This window comes from Rattus norvegicus, chromosome 1, assembly GCF_036323735.1.
Source record: "Rattus norvegicus strain BN/NHsdMcwi chromosome 1, GRCr8, whole genome shotgun sequence".
In the NCBI taxonomy this organism is placed as follows: Eukaryota; Metazoa; Chordata; class Mammalia; order Rodentia; family Muridae; genus Rattus; species Rattus norvegicus.
In genome coordinates this window covers 161,295,549-161,319,886 of record NC_086019.1, presented here as the reverse complement: position 1 = coordinate 161,319,886, position 24,338 = coordinate 161,295,549, and the positions used below count along the sequence as shown (strand labels likewise).

At 43.5% G+C, this 24,338-nt stretch overlaps 2 protein-coding genes across 6 annotated transcripts in view; one reads left to right on the top strand and one right to left on the bottom strand.

Moving 5' to 3' along the window:
* The window catches only part of Rsf1 (remodeling and spacing factor 1), a 122,731-nt gene extending 106,440 nt beyond the window's left edge, over nucleotides 1–16,291 (bottom strand). For 2 of the 3 annotated variants that reach the window (XM_063262798.1, XM_063262799.1), the window contains exon 1: nucleotides 16,022–16,291. Coding sequence is in view for 2 of the 3 variants with exons in the window: in XM_063262799.1 (XP_063118869.1) it covers nucleotides 16,022–16,220 (199 nt within the window). In the remaining variant the exon portion in view is untranslated. The remainder of the gene's footprint in view (nucleotides 1–16,021) is intronic. The other variant, NM_001427468.1, reaches the window with a different exon arrangement.
* Nucleotides 16,292–16,633: 342 nt separating this feature from the next.
* Aamdc (adipogenesis associated, Mth938 domain containing) overlaps nucleotides 16,634–24,338 on the top strand; it is a 30,049-nt gene continuing 22,344 nt past the window's right edge. Inside the window, exons 1-2 of one of the 3 annotated variants that reach the window (NM_001108493.1) lie at nucleotides 16,634–16,771; nucleotides 20,509–20,600. The gene's annotated coding sequence lies outside the window, so the exon portion shown is untranslated. Of the gene's footprint in view, nucleotides 16,772–18,124; nucleotides 18,174–20,508; nucleotides 20,601–24,338 lie in introns of all 3 variants that reach the window. The other 2 variants (XM_017589374.3, XM_006229768.4) reach the window with 2 other exon arrangements.

The following is a 24,338-nucleotide window of genomic DNA, read 5'->3' as shown; positions in this document are numbered from 1 at the left end:
AGAAATGTTTTTAATTCCTTAGACAGTAACATTTTTTTCTCAAGATAAGAGAACTATTCTTTAGTAATTAACTGATAAGATTATATTTTAGCACAAATAATAGTAGAGTTAGCATGTGTTGCCTAATATTGTATGTAACAGGTAGAAAAATGTTCTTTCCAAAAACACGACCTCAACTCAAATGGTACTGCTCAACAGTCTTTCATGATATCAAGGCTTCCATAAACTCTGAGGCCAGCACTTAGGTACCCTCATCTGTATAGTGGACTCAAATACACTGAGTATTTGATCTATGTGTTCATCTACCTAGACAGAATAAGGGCGAGGGAGATGGCTCATTGAATAAGAACACTGGCTATCAAAGCAAGAGGATCTGAGTTCAGATCTTCAGCACCTACAGTACATGTGCCTGTAACCCCCATATTGAGTGTGCAGAGACAAATGGATCCCAGGAATCCTGGCAAGCCAACCTAATGGAAATGGCAAGGTTCAGGTTCAGTGTAAGGCTGCCTCAAAAATGAAGTGAAGAAAAATGGAAATGAAAGAGGAAGACACTCAACGCCCTCCTCAGACCTCAGGGTGCACCATACCAACACACCAACACCCCCTACCCCTACACACACACATTTTAAAAAGAATAGGGGCTGGGAAAATGGCTCATTGGTTAAAAGCATGGCCATTCTTTCAGAGAATTGGGCTCAATACCCCAGCATCCACATGGCAGCTCATGCCATTCAGTCCCAGGGATCCAAAATCCTTTTCCTGTCTCCATGGGCACTGCGTGCATGCATATGGTGCAGATATACAAAAGAGAAAGGGTGGTTGCACACCGGCCTGATAACCTCAGTTTGATCCCTAATCCCAAAAACGGGCAAGCAAGAATCAAGTCCCAGGCGTTTTGTCCTCTGACCGCTATACACCCACAGGAATAGAAAAGTACACTACATCAAAATGAAAAGCAGAGGTGCAGCTCAGTGTGAAAGGTAAAAGTTTTAAAGTTGCCCGCCTAGACACAAAGTTTAGAGCAGAAGAAACAGCTTAGGCCTCAGAATTGTATGTTCCAGGAAGCCTCTCCTAGGGCTATATCTGCTGGTTCCTATCGAAACAATCTTGAGAAGCAGGAAGCAGCTTCTCCTAGGAACTAGCGGACCATGAAGTTAAACAATCTTGAGAGGCAGGAGACGGCTTCTCCTAGGAAACAATCTTGAAAAACAGAGTTTCTCCTAGGAAACATGACACCATTCCTGCCCCCTTGGGTTGTGGTTTCTCCCTTTAAATACCTCTTCTCCCAGCCTCTTGGGGTCGAACTCCACTGCCCCTGCGTGGGATACGAGTCTCGACCCCAGTGCACTGGTTGCTATCAATAAACTTCATGTGATTACAACAAGGGTGGTCTTGTGTGAGTTCTTGGGGGGGGTCACGTCATCCTGAGACTTGAGTGAGGGTCTCCCCACTCCAGGGGGTCTTCCAAGTGGTGGCATAGTCATCTGCATACATGATGCCCTGGGCATCTCCAGCATAACAAATAAGAATGGAGAAGATAATTAAGGATGAAAGAAGAGGTCCAAAATATGAAAAAACAGGAAAGGGGTAAGACACAGTTATGGCAAACCGAACCAGATAAACTAAAACAAAAACCAGACAAAAAAGATATCTGACCCTGATAATTTTTTTCTTAAAACTAGGAATTATAGAATGAGTCCAGACTCCAGACCAAGTGGGAGCAGCAATACATACATTAGAGAGATCCTTGAGGCTCAGCAAGTCTGTAATGGGAATAAAAAGGAAGCTCCAAGGGTGGGAATGTGGCTCACTGGTGATGTCCTCAACTCACATTACAAAGCCCCGAGTTCATCTTGAGCTCCACAATGAACAAGCAGCCTCTATTAGTTAACTAGTCAGTTTTTAGAAAATAGAAATAGAAATAGATTATAGAAAATAAAGCCTCTTGTCTCAGGGATTCCATTGCTGTGAAGACACACCCTGACCATGGCAACTCTTACAAAAGAAAACATTTAACTTGGGGCTGACTTACAGTTACAGAGATTTAGTCCATTATCATTGTGGAGGAAAATGAAGGACCCTAGTTCTTACTAAAGTGTAAGAGCTATTAAGAGGCTTGGCCTGATAGAAAGTAGGTAGGTTATGGGGACCCTGGGGGCTTTCACCAGTTTAAATCCACCACCTCAGATCAAGAATAGGCCAAGTATCAGCTCCCCGCCTTGGGTCAATGCTAGGCCAAGTTCCACTCTCCACCCACAGTTCTCAGGAGGAGCAGGAACACTCTAGAAAATCCTAAGAATATACTAACATAGTCACCTGACTATATATATACACTATATATATATATATATATATATATATATATATATATATATATATATATACACTATATATATACTATATACTAACATAGTCACTCTGGTCCCAGATAGAGTTCGAATGCATGTCATATGCTTGCTAGCCAATAGATTCAAAGGTCAATATGCTTAGCCAATAAGTTTAAACTGTAACCTTGCTGATGCAACCTGTACCCCTACAAAGTATAAAAACTGCTTGTTATAGCCATTCGGGGTCACCTTCCAGACACTCACAAGAGGCTGATTGATGGTCGACCGCAATGCGCTGGAAAATAAACCTCTTGTGCTTGCATCAAACTCCACTCTCGTGTCTCACTTGGGGGGTCGCCCGGTAGTTAAGACTCACTTTAAGCCTTACAGAAACATGCAGCGCGCAGGCAGACATGGTGCTAGAAGAGCCAAGACTGCTACATCTTGATCCAATGGCATCAGGAGACTGGGTGTGCATCTCATTGAATGTAGCTTGAGCACTTAAGACCTCAAAGCTCGGGGCTGGAGAGATGGGTCAGCGGTTAAGAGCACCTGACTACTCTTCCAGAGGTCCTGAGTTCAATTCCCAGCAACCACATGGTGGCTCACAACCATCTGTAAAGAGATCCGATGCCCTCTTCTGGTGTATCTGAAGACAGCTACAGTGTACTTATATATAATAAATGAATAAGTCTTTAAAAAAAAAAAAACCTCAAAGCTCTGCCTCCACAATGACACACTTATTCTAACAAGGCCACACCTCCTAATAGTGCCATTCACCATGGGCCAAGCATTCAAACACATAAATCTATAGGAGTCATACCCATTCAAAGCACCACACGTCTTAAATTTTTCCTACGGTCATTCCTCAGCACATAAGTATAAATTAGTATTGTTCAAATGTTTGAAAGCGGAGGCCCTTTAATCCCAGCACTTGGAAGGCAGCGGGTTGGATGTCTGTAAGTTTGAGGCCAGTTAGTCTATACACTGAGTTCTAGGCCAGGCAAGTCTACACAGTAAGACTGCCTTTAAAAATGAAGCAAACAAAAACAAAAAGCTGTTTAGGTCTCTAGGTCTCTAGGTCTCTAGGTCTCTAGGTCTCTCTCTCTCTCTCTCTCTCTCTCTCTCTCTCTCTCTCTCTCTCTCTCTTTTGTAAGAACCATTAAATGAACTCTGTTTTCATGTTTTTCAAGATGGTGTCTGGGTGGCCTGTAGACCAGGCTAGAATTTGTAGCAATTCTCCCATCGCTGCCTCCCAAGTGCTGAGATTTCAGGACTGCACCACTATGCACACCTGAGAAGCAAACTTCAGTGTGGCATCAGGACAAAATCACCAACAAGTTCTAAATGGTATCCTCATATTGACAAGATCAAAATATCAAACAAAGCGCATTCTACCTAACTCTTTTTCTTTTTCAACACAGCAGTTTTAAGTTTTACTCTCTATGTCCCATCTGAAACCAACATAAACCAACATAAACCAACATAAACCTCACCAAGACATGGAAACCATGCTGCCCACCAGCTCTCCAATCTTAGATGAGACCTAGAGGCCATTTTAATGGCAAGGCTACACAGCTCCCGCTTACTGCCAACTACCAGGCCACTTGGCTCCCATCTGGCACTGCATTATGACAACCTATGCAGAAGAACCCAAAGCTACCCCTGAGCAAAAGATCTTACCCCCCTAACAGAAAAGCTTTAGACCCTTCAAAACAGGGATGACAATAACTGAGTAGAAAATTATACCAGCATTAAGGAAATTGTTTTGCCCAGGGGCCTTCTGCAGGAGACTTAGATGGCACAGCTCTGTAGAGAAAGGCTTTTTCCATGCTCCCCTCAGTGGTACATGATGAAAGAGAGAGTCCTTGGTTGCAAACTGTTTATCGATTGTTCATTGTAGAAAATGGGTATGTACCAACTCATCAGTGTGGACCAGAGATTAAATACTTTTTGCAGAAAGTAAAGTTTGTGAAGAAAAACTCATTGGCTAAACCCTTGGAGCCTCTAGATACCTCATTAGCATGGAGAACTTTGTTCTGATCTAGGTGATGGTCACTTTGCTATGTAGAGTGTAGTGTGGGGTCACATGACAGTGGCCTAATTGGAAGCAGGTGAAGCTCCTACCATCCTCTCTGAGTTCCAGGGCTTCCAACCTGGTCAACCTTACCAAGTCTCCTGGCACAGTCCACTGTTCCACACCTTTTAAAAAAAAAAAAAAAAAAAAAAAAAAGAGGTGTCATTGGACTGACTGTCTCTTACGTTATTTGTGAAAATTTTGAGTGGGGTATGGTGCAAGCATCAAGATAAAACACAACATAAGCCAGAGGGCTAACACAATATAAGCCAGAGGTTAATACACTAATCAATTGTTTAGTGGATTGAAATTGAGAGTGAGTTTGTACAGAGTTTGTGAGGGTATTAATACTGGTTTTAAATAACATTTGATTTTATCTACCTAGACATCATGTAAGCTTCCCCAAGCAGAGTTTATCTGTCTCTGGAAGGTCCTGAGGCTGTCAGCATCAGCTTGTCTTGGAAGTGGGTAGTCAGATGGTGTGTCTGGACAAAGGCAGCTTTATTGCCCCAGGCAGGTCCAAGGAGATGGAGGGTTAGTCTTCATCTGGCCCTTTTGAATAGATAAGCCCGTAGAGTGATCACAACAGGGGAGGGCAGAACCCCAGCAGGGGGATGTCTGCACAGGGCAGGTAATGTATATGTTAAGCCAGTTTGCTTGGGAGATGTCGTTCTGGTCCTAGAAAAAAGGCAGGGTGTTTGAGGAATTTAGTCCTGGAAGGCATCCTTTAAGTGGGGAGTTATCTGTGTTGTATTAAGAAAAGCAGAGGAAAGAGTTGAGAACGCATCTGCTTAGATGGCTGAGGAAGAAAATACCGTGTTAATTATGTATCTGGCATAGGCAGTAACTGCTTATCTTTAAAGGGAACTAGTTGTTAACTAAGGATTAAATAATGGTTATTAACATAGTCAGTTTGACCTGTGGGAGTAGATTAAATATGATTTTTAAAGTTTAAAAGAAATTTTAGGGCAATTTTAGGGTAGAAGGCACAAACATTGTTTCAGGTGTTCCTGTTAAGGAGAAAAATAAACATTTAAATAAAGAAGTACGAAAATTTTGGTTAAAAGACTCAAACATTGTTTTAGGTGTTCCTGCTAGGAAAAGAACAAGCATTTAAACAAAGGAGCATGAAATTTTTGGGTTAAGGATTTTAGGTGTGTTTCTGTGAATTCTCATCAGCAAGATCTGATCTATTGTCTATGCTTGGCCAGCTTTTTTTTTTTTTGCCTAGGTGTAGGGGAAGGGGCCTGCTCTACCACGTCACAGCTGTGGTTGTCTACTCTAGCAGGTCCCTTTTCTCCGTGTGTGTGTGTGTGTGTGTGTGTGTGTGTGTGTGTGTGTGTGTGTGTGTGTGTGTTTAAGATTTATTTTACTTATGAATACACTGTAGCTGTCCTCAGACACACCAGAAGAGGGCATCAGATCTCATTACAGATGATTGTGAGCCACCATGTGGTTGCTGGGAATTGAACTCAGGTCCTCTGGAAGAGCAGTCAGTGCTCTTAACTGCTGAGCCATCTCTCCATCCTCCCTGTGTGTTTTTCCTTGGCTAGTATTGGTAGAAGGTTGGGGGTAGGTCGTTTTTTGTACACCCTAAAAGTAGAGAGAAAAAAGAAGAAGCATAGGGACTTGGTGGCACTGTACCGGCAGGGCTGGAGGGTGTTGTGGAGCAGGGAGCAGAGTTTTTGTTAATGGTCCATTGGACTGTTTGGACAGGGGTCAATGTAGTAGCTCTTCTTGAAAACAAAAGTGGGAAGAAGACAGTGCCTGTCTTCAGAGTGGGAAGGCCTAGGTCTCTTCTCCTCCCCCCGCCCCCCATCCCCTGTCCCCTGCCCTGAGCTGAGGACCGAACTGAGGGCCTTGCGCTTGCTAGGCAAGCGCTCTAATCCCCAACCCCGGCCTAGGTCTTTTTAATGTTAGGGGTTACTCGCAGTCTTTGCTTAATTTGAAGTTTTGATGTGGGTCTATGTGGGTCCCCAGTTGAGGTATTTGTCAGCTGGGTATGTCCCATGTTGGGCGCCAGATGTGGTTTTGCATGCCTCTCTGCTGGGGTATTGGAACTTCTCTGGGCAGACAAAACACAAAAAATTAATTACATTTACCCTATGCCTACTGCCTGGTGATGAGCTCTCAGGAAGTGCCGATACACTGCTCAGGGGGTGGGAAAATACAACCTAAGATGTGAGAGGCTAAACTGGGGCTCCCTGTCTCCAGGGTGTCCAGTTGCTGCTAGAAACAACACAGAAAAGTTGGGAATGGAGGGTTGGGCATCCACAGGCCTTCTATGAGGAGCCCAGGGCTAGAGGCTCCCAAACTCCTAGACATCTGGACCGAGTTGGGTCCGGCTAGAAGGATGAAGAACTCTGGCTTAGCTCATTGGAGATTGTCCTGAGCTTAGCTGAGATTATCTGAGAGCAGAAAGGCCTTCTGTGGGGAAGCGGCTCTGTAGACAGGCTTTCTCCAAGCTCCCTTTAGTGGTTCTTGATCAAAGAGACAGTCCTTGGTTCCAAACTGTTTGATTGTTCATCATAAATATGGGTACATCCCACCTCCCTAGGGAGGACCAGAGATTAAATATATACCTTTCACAAAAAACAATGTCCAAAAAGGAAAATGTATTGGCTAAACTCACAGGTTCTCTAGATACTTCATTAACATAGAAAATTCTATTCTGGTCTACATGACCACAGGTCACATTCCGATGTATGTAGACAGTGTGGTCACATGACAGGGGCCTCATCATAAAGCTTCTACTATCTTCTTTGGGTTCCCGTTACTCTAACCAACTCAACCTTACCAAGTTTCCTGACATGATGCACTACCCCACAGAAGAGGGACTTCTGTGTCACTCTAGAGGAGGTGGGGGGTGGAGGACAGCATAAGCCATAGAAGAGCTTTTCATACCTTCGGGGACTTATGAGCAGTTCAGCATGAGTGAAGTGACAGTGCTAACAGATAACCAGAACAGGGCTGAGTATAAAGGAGGATAAGGGAAATGGGCTGGTCAAGCACTGATAGCAAACAAAGCACACCAATCTGTCAGTATCTGGGGTTGGTCCTTGGTTTCTGGTCTTGGTAGCTTGAATAGATGGTAAAGTATCATTTACTGCAACAGGAAATTTGTTTTGATAGAAGCAAAAGTACAACTCAAGTTCCCTTTTGGAACGCCTCTTCAGGAAACTACTGTTCCTAAGTATACAAAGTATACGAAAAGAAATAAACGATCATTATAAAAATAAACTGCAAAAAAAATAAGAAAAAGCAGGTGGAAGAATTATAATTCTACTTTGGAAAAATAGCAAGTGAAAGGCTTGGGATCTAGAATGAGTACAGACTCAACCTCACTCTGAATGTCTGTTTTCTATTTCTAGTTTTTCCAGGCAAGTTCTTACATAGCCCAGGCTGAACTCAAACTTGCTATGCACCAAGGCTGGCCCCAAACCCCTGCCTCTGCCCCAGTGTATGCCATCACACCTTAGCTTCTGACTGTTTTCTTAAACACAGTATATGACTCACGTACTTGAATTTTATAACTCAAGCAAACTTTGTGCAGTATACAAGGTTGAAACCTAGCCTGCATACTGGAGGCATGTGCCAAGTGCGTCCCCATCCTTCTCTTTCTCACCATTAGTTTAGTGCTGATTCTATTGGCACATCCTCACACTCTGTGTTCCTACATAGGAAAGGTCCCCTGACTTAGGACAAATGCAGTCCTACCCACAGTTTTTACTTTTTGTTAATTTGCCTAGTGCAAAGTCTGGATATGAAGTACCACCCTCAAAAACAGCTATATGTTAAAGGGTTGCTCCTCAGCTGTGATACTATTGAGAGATGAGTGGATCATGAAGGCACTAACTTCACTAATGGATTAACTCATCAATGAATTCACAGCTGAATGGACAAATAGGAATTGGGGCATAGCTGAAAGAAGTAGGTCACTTGGGGTATGCCTTTGAAGGGTGTTTCTTATTGGATTTGTGCTACAGGTATCTCTCCCTCTCCCTGTCCCTCTCCCTCCCTCTTTTCTTTCTTTCTGTCTCATTCCCCATCCGTTTCTAGCTGCCAGGAAATGAGCAGCTACTATACCCTCTCCTATAACTCTTCGATACTGTCCTCTGACCTTATCACCAAGACCTTACAAACCAGGAGCCAACATCATCTTTCTACCTTTCAAGTTGTTTATTCAGGTGTTTTTGTCAAAGTCATGAAAAGACGCTAACATGCTTTTCTCTCCATGTCTGTCTCCTTCCCTCTGCCTCTTCAGAAAAGTATGCCTTTTATTAAACAAACAGGTACTGGATGTATCTCAATGATGAAGCATAGAACTTGGTCCTGCCCACTAGTCCAAAAGTAAGTTTTCGTTTCAAAGTTGGAAAGTCAGTAAGATAGCTCAGCAAGTAAGGGCACCTGCTAGCAAGCCTGACAACCTGAGTTCAATTCCCAGGCCTGACAAGACAGGAGAGCACTAGCTCCTTCATATTGTCCTCTGACCTCCATGAGTGTGGTAGTACTTGCAAGCACACAGACTGAACTGAACCCTGGGTCATCTCCAGGAGCATCAGATCTCCTGAAGCAGCGACTGCTGAGCCACCTCTCCAGATCCTAGAATAATGATCTTTTCACTTGATTATTTTCACACAGGGTCCCGTGGCCTTGAACTTCTGATCCTCCTGCCTAAACCTTCCAAGTATTTGTATTACTGATGTGTGCTACCATACCAGTTTGTTTGTTTGTATTTTAAATGATCTTGTGCCCATGTGCACACACGTGTGTAATCCAGAAGAGGGAGCATCAGATCTCCTGATGCAAGAGCCACAAGTGGCTCTATTCACTGGATTTGGCTGGAGAGATGGCTCAGCAGCTAAGAGCACCAAGTGCTCTTCCAGGGGTCCTGAGTCCAATTCCTAGCAACCATATGATGACTCACAATTATCTGTAGTGGGATCTGGTGCCAATTTCTGCCATGCAGGTGTACAAGCAGACAGAACACTTACATAGTTAAATAAATAAATCTTTTAAAAAAATAACTGCAATACATTCCAATGGTTTATGTACATCTAGCACATAGCAGGCAGGCAAAGCAAGTACCACTTACTGAAAGAAATAACTTGTTTTGTTGTGAGACAGTGTTTCTCTACATAGTTCTGTCTGGCCTAAAATACACAATGTAGTCCAGGCTGGCCTCAAACTCAGAGCGAACTGCCTGCTCTGCCTCCTGACTGCTGGCCTAACAAGAAATGACTTCTTAAATGAAGTTATTTTCTCAAGCAATATTTGATATTATACAAGTTCTAACATGAATGGAAAACAGGAAGCATCCTGGTGACTTCTGTTATGGCATCTGTATTATAGTAAAATCAAAGATGAAAAACATAATATATTGAGACCATAGTCATCAAGCCCAGAGTAAAAGTCCATTTTTAAATCTAGCATATATATTAAGTACCCTCCTTTAAGGCACAGTGCAGGTTAAATGTTCTTTAAGCTTAGTTACTCTTATTCTTCCACAACACATGTGGTCATCCACCTCACCAAAAGCCTGTAGAGATAATTTTAGCTTATAACCTATAGTCTAGAATGCATATACTACTACTCCATTTAATAAAATCCCAGGGTCAATATGTCCTTGAAGGGTAACATACAAACTCACTTTAGTTTCTTACTAAACTAGAAAATCTTTAAAAGTAGACCCATTTCTAACATTTTTGTTTTCTTTTAAACCCTTAAAATAATTGCTAGAATTACCATGCAGCAGATAGTCAGTATACATGTTATATTAATGAAGTAAGCAAGCAGTGTGGTATTTGTTCCTGGTGGTATGTGTGCCTATGTGATATGTGCTCACATGCAGACCTAAATGAGTTGGCCAGAGATCAACTTCAGGTGTCTTCCTCTACAGCCCTCCACTATACTTTGTGACAAGGTCTCTCACTGAACCATGAACTCACTGGGTTGGCTGTCCAACAAATCCCAGGGGCACAGCTAACTTCATTCCTTACCCCTTTACCTCCCTGACAGCATAAGAGCTACAGACATGAACCACCATTCCTGGCTTTTATGTGGGTGCTCAGGATATAAACTAAGATCCTCATGCAATGAGCCAACCTCTAAGACCCTTTTTTACTTTATTTTGTTAATGTGTATGAGGTTTTTTTTTTTTTTGCCTACATGTATGTCTGGTGCCTACAAAGACTAAAAGGTATCAGATCCCCTGGAACTGTAGTTACAGATTATGTGGGTGCCAAGACTGAACCTGGGTCCTCTGGAAGAGCAGCCAGGGTTCTTAATTGCTGACTCAGCCCCTGGTCAGCCCCTAAAGACAGTCCCTAAATAACCAGAAGACTAAAAAAGCAGGCCTCTTTGCATTAAGAGTTTCACATTAACCCAACCTTTTCTGTTCCAATTAATTAGCTCCTGTCCTAGGACAATGCAAACAGCCTTCCTTTCCACCTTTATAACTGCAGGCTTCCTTGATCCTGTGATGTACCAAAAACACACTGCATAGTGTCAGACACAAGAGAGACCCTGGCTCAACAGCGTGGAACTCAAAGACAAATAAAGAATCTTACTTCTTCAAAGTCAGAAGTGCCAAAACTGGAAGTTTTCAACCAGGCTAGGCTCTTGCCTCAGTAAGGACATTGACCAATGACCTGCCATTATAAACCCATGTGTGTGTACACTTCTGAGATATGCTTAAATTAAAAGACTGTGTTACTGGTTTCAATGCTCATCTTTTTACTTCATCAAATTCATTCAAAACATAAAAAGTACTATCAGAGAATTTATTGGAAGAGAGAATGTGAAGTTAGAATCATAGTTCACTGAAATATGAAAGACATATCCTTTTATGCTTGACATCTAGACTACAGAGTTACTAAGTACAATAGATGAGAATTGGCCTAAAGCTTCAGTAGGCTACACAGTGTCATAAACATGAGAGAACCTGTTTTGACAAAGTGGATGGAATTTAAAAAGCAAGAATTAGCTCTTGAAAGTTGTCCTCCAATTTCCATACCATGTAACTCATATGCATGTGCACCTACATTGTACACACACACACACACACACACACACATACACACACACACATGACACTTTACAATCTGACAAAAAAATATCAACCCTTATTTTACCTGTATCCCACAGTCACCTACTTCCTGTTAGCAGGAAGCACTTCAGTTCCAGACTGAATACAGAGCCGGGCAGTGAAGCAGAATGCGTAATGCCTTCACTTAGAATGCCCTTTTCCTATCCCAGCATCAATTATGAATCTGTTCATGGGGGATAGTTTAGGCCAACTTTTCAAACCACAGTATAAATAACACCAATGGCCAGGTGTATGTGCTTGAAATCTATCTCTTTGTCTTAATTTCTCTCCCTTGTAATTTAAATGAAACAGTTGTTCTTTCTTTCCAGTCCCAAAACTTAGTAATGGTCTCTAAAGCGGCAATTCCCAAGCATCACAGATTCATGATAGTCTCAGTGTCTCAGTAATTTTCTTAGAGCAGCTCTATGCCAAAAAATAACATCAGTTCCACTTATTAGGTACTTGGAAACCATTGAAAATTAAATCTAGGGCCTGGAGAAATGGCTCAGTGGTTCAGAACCTTGCTCTTGCAGAGGACATAGGTTTGATTCCCAGCACCCACATGGTGGCTCAAGTTCCAGGGGATCTGATGCCTTCTCCTGACTCCAAGGGCCCCAGGCACACATGAATACATGTGAAAACAAACAGGCAAAACACTCATACAATTAATCATTCTTTTTAAAAAAAAATAAATTGAATTTTCAACGGTTTTATTTTATCTTTAAACAACCAGAATTACCTATTGAGAATTACTATGGAGTACATAACAACTTATCAAGTTTTGGAATTAGAACAGACACTGGTTCTATTTTCTGTTCCATGAGGCCTTTCTTAACTAAGGAACAAGGCACTCTAAACTGAAGCTACAATATCAAATTAAAGCTTACAGACAACTAAGAAAAAGATCACAAAGTATTTAAACAAGGACAAATTAGTAAACTAGTTTCTACCTAAGAATGCTATGCTATTGCTAAGTCTACCTCAATAAATGCTGTATTCAAGTATTTAACCCCTTCCCATACCCCCAGTTGGTAGAGCAGAGAACTGAAAAGGACAAATAAAAGCGTATTCTAAGGGCCAGTCCCATAAAGTATTTTTAAACACTCTCTCTCTCTCTCTCTCTCTCTCTCTCTCTCTCTCTCTCTGTCTCTCTCTCTCTCTCTCTCTCTCTCTCTCTCTCTGTGTGTGTGTGTGTGTGTGTGTGTGTGTGTGTGTGTGTGTGTGTGTGTCTGCGTGCACATGCGCACTCTTTCTACACACATGCCAAAAAGCTCCAGTAGTGGTTAGAGGGCCGCTTGCAAGTGGTTCTTTCTTTCCTTCCACTCTGTAGGTTCAGGGAATTAAACTCAGATCTTGGCTTGGCAACAAGAACTAGGCATGGCAACAAGCATCTTTACCCACTGAGCTATCCTGCCAGCAAAATTAACACTTTGTTTTTTTGTTTTTTTGTTTTTTTGTTTTTTTTTTTTTTTTTTTTGCTTGTTTGTTTTTTGAGATAGGGTTTCTCTGTGTAGCCCTGGCTGTCCTGGAACTCATTCTGTAGCCCAGGCTTGCCTTGGCCTCAAAGATCTACTAGAATTAAAGGCAAGTGCCACCTTGCTCAGATTAATTAAAACTTTTTAAATGGCACAGAGCTGTTTCTTAATAAAACTTATACAAAGTAGAACTCACTTGATTATGACAGACACCCCCATACATTCCTAGTTACAAATAATACATATAAAAGATAGGGCTGGAGAGATGGCTCAGTGGTTAAGAGCACTGACTGCTCTTCCAGATGTCCTGAGTTCAATTCCCAGCAACCACATGGTGGCTCACAGCCAGCTGGGATTTGATGTCCTCTTCTGGTGTGTCTGACAGCTATAGTGTACTCATAAAAAATATATATTTTAAAAAACATATAAAAGACACAGTATCTTTTATCTGAAAAATCTTTAATTAGTACAAAAGTATTTATAAGTAGTTTGTTTATAAAAAAAATTGTAACATTTCATTTGACTCTTAGCCACTATCTTTGTCTACTGAAGAAAGTGAGGTCCATATAAATCAATCAACTTGTTCTATAACCTATATATTACATTGCTCAACACAAACCCTAGTCTTTTAACCCTTTCTAGTATCTCCAAATCTTTCCCCAAAAGACTGAGTCAAATCTTATTAGCTGAACGACTGTTAAATTATGCCATAATCCAAGTTTGAAAATCTTTTTCCTGTGCAGTAAAAACTTTCACCTTCAGACTTTTCATTTGCCACATGTCTTGAACCGTGTGACATTAATTAACAATTATTCTTAGATTTCCCCACGACAGATCTATTATTATCAGTCCTCTTAGTAACTATATTGATGGCAATGCTGTGTGTGGCTGAGCTAAAGGATTCCTCTTAGCCCAGCTTCTTTCCCATTTCTGCTTAGTTAATAGCCCAAAGTTCAATGCTAGAAATACCAAACCTATTCTAATAACTTCTCTTTCAATACTAATACCAAGAAAGCACAATGATTAAAAATTAAGGAAATGCAAGCTTATCTGCTATTCAAAATGCAATGGCACCCCCAAAAATTCATGCCTGCCTCTTAACTTGGCCCAAATAAATTCTAAAAACATTTCCCCTCAAGTTCTCACATTTTCTGACAAATAAATTACTAATATTTTTAAAGCATCCTAAAATTAAGTGAGTAAATTAAAATTATACTTCACAGTGACTACTTGCTTCAAAAAGAATATAAATATAATTTGATAATGAAATACACTAGAAGCTTAATGTTTAAAGAAATTCTGTAAAAGTCTTAACATAAAGTAATTTAATTCCGATTTCATAGTTTAAAAAAACTAGCCTTTTGTAGCCAGAGAGTCTAAAAAATGTGAACTAGCAAAGAGGTGTAGAGCCTGGTGTAGTGACAAATGCCTTTAATCCTAGCACGCAGTAGGCAGAGGCAGGAGGATTTCTAAGAGTTCCAAGACAGCATGGTCTACAGAGTTCCAGGACAGTTTCAAAAGAGAAAGGGGAAAGAAAGTATACGACCGCTGTACTAATAACTGCTGTAGGATTAATACTTAATAACATTGTATATCACACATTTTTCTCTACAGGGTAATACCTTGAATGAGTTCACACTCGGGTCTTTCCTTAGCTATGTAAATACATATCATATCGGAAACATAATTTCTATAGAGAACAAAAAAGCAACTCAGCTTTCTTATAAAGGTCACAGCTATCATGCCTGTACAATACCCAGTCCACCCTGGTCATCTACGCACAGATCAAAAGAAAAAGAAGAAAAGAAGACCTATTTGGAAAACGTTTCTTCTTCTGCCAAGGGCTGTAGCTAGACAAAGGCAATGTTCGGAGTACACAAATAAGCCTTCTCTAAGGGAATAAAGTACCAGAAAAGGAGCGGCATGGATCGAGATTAATAGGGAAGAGGGTTAGCACTCAACGTGTGAGGGCTGCAAGCAGCAAACACCGCGTTGAGATGCTCTAGCAAAAGAACCACCACCACCAGCAGCAGCAGCAGCAGGAAGTTTCAATGGGGCCGGGCAGAGCATGCGCCCTGCACCCGCGCGGTGGCCTTATGTGGAAGGAGCACCACTTGCGAACACCAATAATAGACCAGCGGCACCAGAGAGAAACATGAGCAACAAGCACCTTCTTCAACTGTTTCCCCAGCCGTCTGAGCCCCTCCTCCAGCCTACAGACTAACCACCCCACACCAGCCAGCAAATGGAAGAGTGACTTCTTCTTCCCTTAAGCCCTATAGCCGAGATAGGGGGAAGGGATAGAGAAAAGTGGAGAGATGCTTTTCTATTATTTTGGGGGAGGTGGCGAGGAGAAAAACTATGGAGGAGGAGATATTAACCCTCTCCTCCCCAGAGTGGAGAAGCTGGGCCGACTTCATTTCTCCTTCCTACGCGAGAACGGGGGGAAGCCCCCTCCCTGGTCAGCGGAGCAGATCTCCCAAGGAAGGAGTTTGGGGGGATTAGGCCAGCCTCCAGGGGGACGGGAAGAGACAGGAACCGACTCCCTTGGGGGAGTTCCCACCACCGGGAGAGTGGAGTGTCCGCGGGCCCCCGCCCACTCAGGTGGAGTGAGCGGAGGGGGCGCCGGGAGAAGATGGGCCCAGCCTCCCGGGAGACGGTGGAAAGGATTGGTGGGAGGAGGGGAAGAGAAAAGCGCAAAGCTGGCCGGAACCTGTGCTCCCCTTCCCCCGCCACCTAAAGGGATAAGAACTGGAAGCAACACCGGCGCGGGGGACCCAGCCCCAAGCGTCAGCCCCGCACAATACCCCCTCCTGGGCCCTAGCCCACACCGGGCCCGCGACGCCCCCACCTCCGTCCCCGCGGGGCACGGTGGCCCTAGGGGGCCTCCGCCCCGCCTCCCCAGCACCCAGGAACCCCCCGGGCTACGCGGAGTAGGGACTCCGCGGAGCCCAATCCCTGGAGAGGGCCGGCCGCAGAGCCCCAAGGTATCTGTGGAGAGCTAAAGCGCGCCAGGGCCGCTTCCCGCCGGGCGTACGGGCCGATCGCTTACCTTCTCCGTGGCCGATGTCTGGCGGCGGCGCCTGCAGCACCCGCTCCAGCTCTGGGAACGGCAACTCGGGCAGGTCCAGCAGCGGCCCGTAGCGTTCCAAGAAGGAGCAGACTACGGCGAAGTTGGGGCACGAACCCGGGCAGCCCGGAGGAGCCATCGCCGCTACCGCCGCCGCTGCCGCCGCCGCCACCGTCGCCATTTTGAACTGGAGGATGGAGGAGGAGGGGATGGGGGAGCGGGAGGAGTTGGGGGGGCCGAGGAGTGGCAGGGTAGCCTTATGGACGACAGGAGGCGCTCTCGAGTGGACGCCCCTGCGGATGCGAGCGTCTCCGGCCAGGCGCCGCGATCCCACAATACCACGCCGGCTCGGAGCAGTCGAGAACTGAGTTAGATCGGGGACAGAGAGGCACTCTGGGCCCTTCACTTTCCGCCCTCTTCCCGTCCCCTTCCCTCTACGACTACTCGGCTCCGACTCCTCCCCTCCCACTTCAGGGTTGCTACTGCCTCGTGTGACAGGGGGAATGAAAACAAGGGAAGCCGGGCGGAGAGGCGGGCTGCGAGTCTGGGGGCGGGACTTTCTGAGAACGATAGCCAATGGGGGGAGGGGGCGGAGCTTCGGGTGTCAGCTGGCAGAAGGCTAGTTCCAGGCCTGGTAGCTGAACGGCCGTGGCTCAGAATCTCTCAGCTAGCTGCAGGGAGAGGTAGAGCGCGGAGCCGACTGGAGGAGCAACCGAAGAACAGAAGCGCTGCGTGAGTTTTCTGCGGGATCCGGGAACGGAGACGACCAGGAGAGAGAGGGGAAGTTGAAGAGAGACACTAAGACGCAGAAAAAAGGAGAATGGCAAAGGGAAAGAGGGGAACACCACTGTGGGGAGAGGTTAGGAAAAGGAAAGGTGCAGCTGTGGCTTGGCGCGGGACCGTGAAGAGAAGTCTCTCAGAAAGTTTGCTGAGGGGTGTTGCCCTCTACTGAGTGTTGTGTGACAAAACTTTTCCTGGGGAGACGGTAAACACATTTCACCTCAGATAGGGCTCCCACCAACAGACCAAAGTACAGATAACACCAAAGTCCAGTTTGGCGAACCAATACGTTTTATTTTTACAGCAATATGGATGAGGGGTTACTTAGAGAAGCAAGAATGACTCAAGGACAGCTACATCCCCAGGGCCCACACCAGCATGGGTGACAGATTATAAAAACTGGGAACCTCCAGCACCCTGCACAACCTGCAGGCAGCTCAATGGGTTGGCGTGTCCTTTCCAAGTAACTCTGGTCTGAAACTCTTGCTCAGCTGGCTTCTGCTTCTTCCAGGCAGTTAGTTAGTCTGATGGCAGAGTCGTCTTTGCAGTACAGCTTGTCTGAGGTGCTTTATTGGCAGCTCAGCTTCCTTTAGTCTGAGAGAGACTCTCACCTTTTATTGTTTACTCTGACAGAGAAGGACCTAATGAATCTGGTTAGTTTCAGGGACTTCCTGGAGCTGTTTTGAGTTGTTTTGCTGCCCTGTTTTAAGAGCTTCCTTGACAGATGGACACTGTTACACTTGTCCTGAGACAAGAGTCTCAGGTCCCAGAGCTCTGCCAGTGGACTAGGGCCTGAGGTACTCTGTAGATCACTAGTGAGGAATTGCCCCTGCTGGGTGACAGAATCTGAGAAACCACTCTCTACTGGGAAACTAAGATTCGAAGACTGGACTTAGCTCAGGCTCTGAGGTGGCCAGGGTCTAGAGGGTGAGGCAGGAGTCTACTTAGAGAGCTGGGAGATGACTGCACAGCAGTAAACTTGTTAAGAAGCAGAGTTCGACTCCATTCAAGAGTTGGATGTGGCCTTCTCTCAGAAAGAATCTCAGAAAGGGGGAAGTCATCAACAATGTAAAATAGAACACACCTAGGAAACAGTATACTGTAGGTTTAGGAGCCAGAAGTTTGAGTTGAGCCAGACTTGAGTCCTATCCCTAATTACTTTATAACCTTCTGAAGTTTCTCGATTACTTTGACCTTTAGTACAGTGAGATAAATGTGCAGCATGGAGAGTTCACAGTAAAGTGGTTAGTATAAATTTTCTGCCACATTGTATATACTTTGAAATATTCCTTTTTGTCCTTGCAGGTGGCAAAGGCAGGAAGAACACCGAGTTCAGGCCAGCTAGGGCTATAAGGTAAGACTGTTTCAAAGAATCAAATGTTTCTTGTTATCAAAAAATATATCATTTAGATCAAATCCAGCTATGTTCAGCCTACGATTTATTATGTTATGCCAAAATATTAAGAATATATTTAAAACTTACATAATATGTACTTCCTTAAACTAATCGAAGGCAACACATACTCTAAATCTGATAAAATAGGAAAATGTGTAACTAAAGAATTTTTTTAATGGGCAAATAATTATGACAGGAACATGGAAACATTGGCTACACAGATAAACATTAGAGTATGTTATGTGTTTCCAGGTAAAAAGAGGGGAAAACCATAATGTTCTATATCATTGTCATTATCAAAGAAACTCATTTCTCAAGAGAAAAGGAATTCTCAGAAAGTTATTACCTAGAATTATGATTCTTTTGAGATATTATTTGTGTGTGCAGACATTTGTGCTGTTTGCCTGCATGTCAGAAGACAACTTTGTTGAATCACTTCTCTTCTTTTACTTTTTATGTGGGCTCCAGGGAGTGGACTCAAGTGTCCAGGCTTCTTCCGTAGGCACCTTTACTCACTGACTGTCTTACTGGTCTTTAAAATGAACCTTATGTTCAGATTGTTTTTCTTAATGTATATGCCTGTGTGCCTGCCTGTGTTTACTTTGTGCACTGCATGTATACAGGTGCCCTTGGAGGCAAAAAGGCATCGATCCCATAGAATTGGAGTTACAAATGTGGGTACTTGGAACTGAATCCTGGGTCATCTACGAAGCAATGAGCAGTGACTACTGAGCCATCTCTCTAGGTCCTAGAATAATCTTTTCATTTTATTATTTTCACACAGGGTCCCATGCATTCCATTCTGGCCTCCCAACTTCCCATGTAGCCAAGGATGGCCTTGAACTTCTGGTCCTCCTGGCTAAACCTCACGAGTATTCATATTACTGATGTGTGTTACCATAACTAGTTTGTCTGTTTGTATTTTAAATGATCTTGTGTCCATGTGCACACTCATGTGTAATCTAGAAGAGAGAGCATCAGATCTCCTGAAGCAGGAGCCACAGGTGGCTGTATCTGCTGGATTTGGGTGCTAGGAACCATGGGTTCTCTGGAGGGAGACCAAGCCTGCCTATCCACTTAGCCATCTATTAGTCAGCCACCGGAATAATGATTCTCCATCTGATAAACAAGTCCTCAAATCAAAACCACCATTAATCCCAGCACTTGGGAGGCAGAGGTTGGTAGATCTCTTTGAGTGCAAGGCCAGCCAGGTATGCATTGTGAGTCCTAGGACAGCCAAGGCTATGTAGAGAGACTTTCTCTCTTCAAGAGAGAGGAGAGATAAGAAATTATAAACCCCAAGATGCTTAATACTACTGAAAATGATTTAAATGGTTCTCTTTATGTTATATATATTTTACTACAATAAGGTTTTGGGGGGGTTGTTTGTTTAGGTTTCTAAGAAAATATGGTTGTAGCAGGATATGATGACATAGGCTTTTCATTCTAGGACCTAAAAGCAGAAGCAGGCAGTCTCAGGGTTTCAGGTTGGCTGGGACTGCACAGTGAGACTGTCTCAAAAGGGAGAAAGATGGTACAGTAGAAGATGGCTTACAGTTAAGAAAACTCTTTCCAGAGGACCTAGGTTAGATTCCAGGACCCAGGTTTGGTTCCCACCCCGTGTCCTGCAATTCCAATTTTTAAGCATCTGGTGCCCTCTTATGGTTTTTGAGGTCATCTGCTCACAGGAAGTGATGTATACATATGCTCAGACACACACACACTCATAAATTAATACATTGGTTATTAAGGGGAAATATGACTGAATTATTATCGCAAAGTTTTAATAAGTGTGAAACTATGTATTTTAGACAACCATTGAAATTGGGAATATCCAACTAAGAATTCTGATAGAAGTCTCAAAATGTAAAATGTGGGGTTGGGGGAGTTAAAAACAAGAACCTAGAGACCCGACTGAAGGAAATCTGACCCAGAAGCTGGTGAGATGGTGCAGTGATTAAAGCTTCCATGACCTGAGGTGGTAGAGGAAAACTGACTCTTGCCAGTTTTTCTCCTACCTCCACAAGCATGCAGGCGTGCAGGCATCCACACACGCGCATGGAAAATTTAAACGGAAAAAAAAATGTTTAAAGAAAGAAAGAAAATCTGACCCAGAATGCATCTCTATCAACCGTTTTGTAACAACAAGCCAGGCACACAATATTTTGAATTATACCTTTGCGAAAGAATTTCTATGAAAAGAAACACTGAAGGGAGTGGAAGGTTTTATTACATGTTATATAAAGCCTATCAGGTTTCCATCTTGATTTTCAGCTGTTTTGTTTCTTTTCAGGCAGGATACCATGAGCCCTGCTTTATCTCTAACTGCCTGTGTATGTGAGGTTCCTTGAACTCCTCCCCACCTTACACGGGCTGGGATTGCAGGCCTGCTCCACCATGCCCCTCTCTTGTTTTCTGTTTTGTGCTTTGTTTGTTTGTTTGTTTGTTTGTTTGTTTGTTTTTCCTGTCAGTTTTTTAGAGCGGATCTCACTAGACAGGCCTGACTCAAACTTGCAGTGACCCTCTAGTTGCTACCGCCCATGTGCTGGGATTAAAGGAGTTACCCACCCTACCTGCTACTAAGCTTTCCTGCACCTTGCCTCCCACTTTCCCATGAGGTTGTGAGATAACATCCTAAGAAAGAAAAGGCTTTCATGCTGTAGTTTTCTTTTATTGGACTTCAATTCGCAACCTCTTCCAGAGGGGACTGATAACTAATGCTAGAGTTTCTGCCCTTCTAGATTGGATTCAGCATTCCAGACTGGAGTGAGAGCAAAGTCCTTAGGCATCTGAAAGTTACATCCACCCAAAAGATGAGAGGCGTTTTACCACAAAGCAAGGTTAAGGTCATGCCTTCACAAAGTCCGTTGTTGGGGAGGAACATACCCCCACACTACTGTTACCATCTCTGGCTTTTCTAGGCTAACACAAAGTGCGGGTTAAAAGACTTTAATGCCAGTTGCAGGTTATTGGCATGTAGTCAGCCCAGTGCTAGAGAGATGGAGGCAGAAGGATCTTGAGTTTGAGACCACGCTAAGTATACCTTGAGTTCCAGACCATCCTGAGCAACATGATACGCCCCTGTCCTATTTCAAAACCATGAAAACATACATGTACAAGCAAGTTTAATCCCATTTTGTGAATTTAAATACCTGAGATACACACACACACACACACACACACACACACACACACACACACACACGTCCCAGATTGGAATGTAAGATAAATTGCAGCTATTTGGGGCTGGAGAGATGGCTCAGCAGTTAAGACCACCCGACTGCTCTTCCAGAGGTCATGAGTTCAATTCCCAGCAACCACATGGTGGCTCACAACCATCTGTAAAGAGATCTGATGCCCTCTTCTGGTGTATCTGAAGACAGCTACAGTGTACTTATATATAATAAATAAAATAAATCTTTAAAAAAAAAATTGCAGCTATTTGGGACTGGAGAGATGGCTCAGTGGTTAAGAGCACTGACTGTTCTTCCAGAGGTCCTGAGTTCAATTCCCAGCAACTGCATGGTGGCTCACAACCATCTGTAATGGGATCCGATGCCCTTTTCTGGCGTGCAAGTGTATGTAGAGCACTCATATACATTATATAAATAAATGTTGGAAAAGAAAACTGGCAGCTGTTTATTAAACCTGCAGTAAATTTATTGCTACACACTTACTTGTACTCGGTTGAGTTTTGCTTAATGTTTGTATTATTGTTTATTAAAAACAGCAAACTATCCAAAAGAATTTGTAAATTGTGATATATTTCTGAAGTAAATTATCAATACTCAAATACTGAAATATACTGCCAACAACACTATAATATGGATGAACCTCAAAAATACATTGAATGAAAGAAGACAGAGACAAAAATCCACTGCCTCTGAATCTTGCAGCCCAGACTAGCCTCCAATTCACTGTGTAGCTGAGGGTGACCTTCTCACCTCGGAAGTGCTGAGATCATAGGTGTTTGCCATCGGGCCTTGTGCCCTTTTAAAGATTTACCTTGATTTTTATGTGTACATGTATGTCTGCATGGGTGTGAACACATGTGGCAGTGCCTACAGAGCCACGAGGGAACAGATCTCCGATGGAACTAAAGTTAACAGTTAAAAGCCACCCAGTTAAAAGCAACTGAGTCATCAACCCACCCCCGCCCCTACCCCACCCTCCCCTCCCAGCCCCCACTCCCCCTCCCAATCCTCATCCCTACCCCCACCCCCACCCCCTCCCTTGCCTTTTTGACACCATTATCTAATTATGGCTTGCCTGGAATGTAGAGAGCTCTGCCTGCTCCATCCTCCAGAGCGCTGGGGGGTGGGGAGGTGGGGGTGTTTAAAGGCATATGCCACCATGCTTAGCACTTTCTACGAGGCCTGGGAATCACTCTACCCACAGCCATATCCCAAACCTTTTATATCTTAATTTTTAACATTTCTATTAGATACTTAAGCACACAGATCTTGTTATGCAGTTTGGTACGCTACATAGCAAAACCTGATACTCACTGGGGGTGTGGACCACAGAATTATACACACACTGCTTACATTTTAGTTGCATGGAGCCCTTGCCTGGAGCCTCCCAAGCATACCTCTGCCATACTGTTGAGCAAGTGCCTCTCCAACAAGTTCTAGCAACAGGATATTTAATACAGACACAAAAGGACCTTATCCCAACACAGCATTTCCATTTTTAATGTGGTCGATGTTTGCACTGCCTCATTCTTAAATACTTTTAATATACCCCCAGCTGATAGTAGCAGTTTCAAACTGTGACTCATGATTCATTGGTGTATTTTTACAATCAATTTAGTGCATCAGGATAAAAAATTATACTAAAAAATGAAAGAGGACAAAAAAATGGAAAACATCACAGTCAGTCTAGGGACATTGGTCTAATTTATTTTTTTGCCAATTAAAGAATTGAAAGGCAGAACTGGAGAAATGGCTCAGAAGTTAAGAGCACTGATGGCTCTTCTAGAGGTCCTGAGTTCAATTCCCAGCAACTACATGGCAGCTAAGGACACTCTGTAGTGGGATCTGATGGGTACGTCTGAAGACAGTGACAGTGTGTTCACATGTATAAAATAAATAAATCTTTAAAAAAGAAAAAGATTAAAAGGCAAGAAAAAGCTTAAATTCAACAGGTAACAAGCAGCAGAGTAATCTATACACAAAACAGAGTCAACAATTGAAAAAAGAAAGGTGTTTATTGAGGTTGAGGAAATACACAGGGCAAAGGAACAGAGAGAAAAGGCCCCCTGTATAGCAGTGAAGGAACTGAGGAAGCTGAAAAATGCAGTCTTTGTGTGTGGGTGTGGAGTGGGTGTGGAGTGGGTGGGGGGAGGCTAAAGCCTCTGAAGAGTCTTCCTCCCCTGCTTTTACAGTTAGTCAGTTTGAAGGAAGTTAGTGTAGTTGATTGGCCCAAGGCTGTGTGTGAAGTGTCCTGAGCTGAGCCACTGACAGGCTCTTTGTTTTAAGCTGCTAGGCTTTTGTCTCAAGTCCAGAGAAGAGGAGGAAGAAGCTGGCCATCTTGGAGATTCACTACCTTTCTTACCTAGCCATGGCCCTCTCCCTGTCTGTCTTCTTACCCGGGAGTCTGTCTAACTCCTAATTCTTCAGCAAGATCCCACAAATACCAAGGATAAGAATTATTTTGATGAATAGCCTGCCTCCTTCTTAGGCTTGAAAGTCATTTGATAGTAAAAACTAAGTAGGCTCATTCCTGTGTATGATTAAACCTGTTCCTCAAGCACTGGGCTGTGTCCCACCTCTAACCTCACTACAGATGGTTCCAGAAAAGGGCAACTCTCTTTGTTTCAAAAAGATGCTTGTAGCCATCTTACAATCTTACCTTTGTCTTATGAGGTTATGTGACACTTGTTATGACGCCCTTGTTAGGACCACCTTACCATCATGTCCTTGTCTCAGGGGGTCGTTATGATTAACATGTTGTGCTTATGTTCTACTCCAGGGAGGTAACACTCCACATTTGGAGACCCCTTACCCCTGGTCTATAAAAACCGTGTCTTCCTCTTGTTGACCTCTCAACCCTGCTTTAGAGGGAGGCAGTCTGCGTACACAGATTTAAAAAGCTTGCTTTAATTAATTTGGAGATGATTAG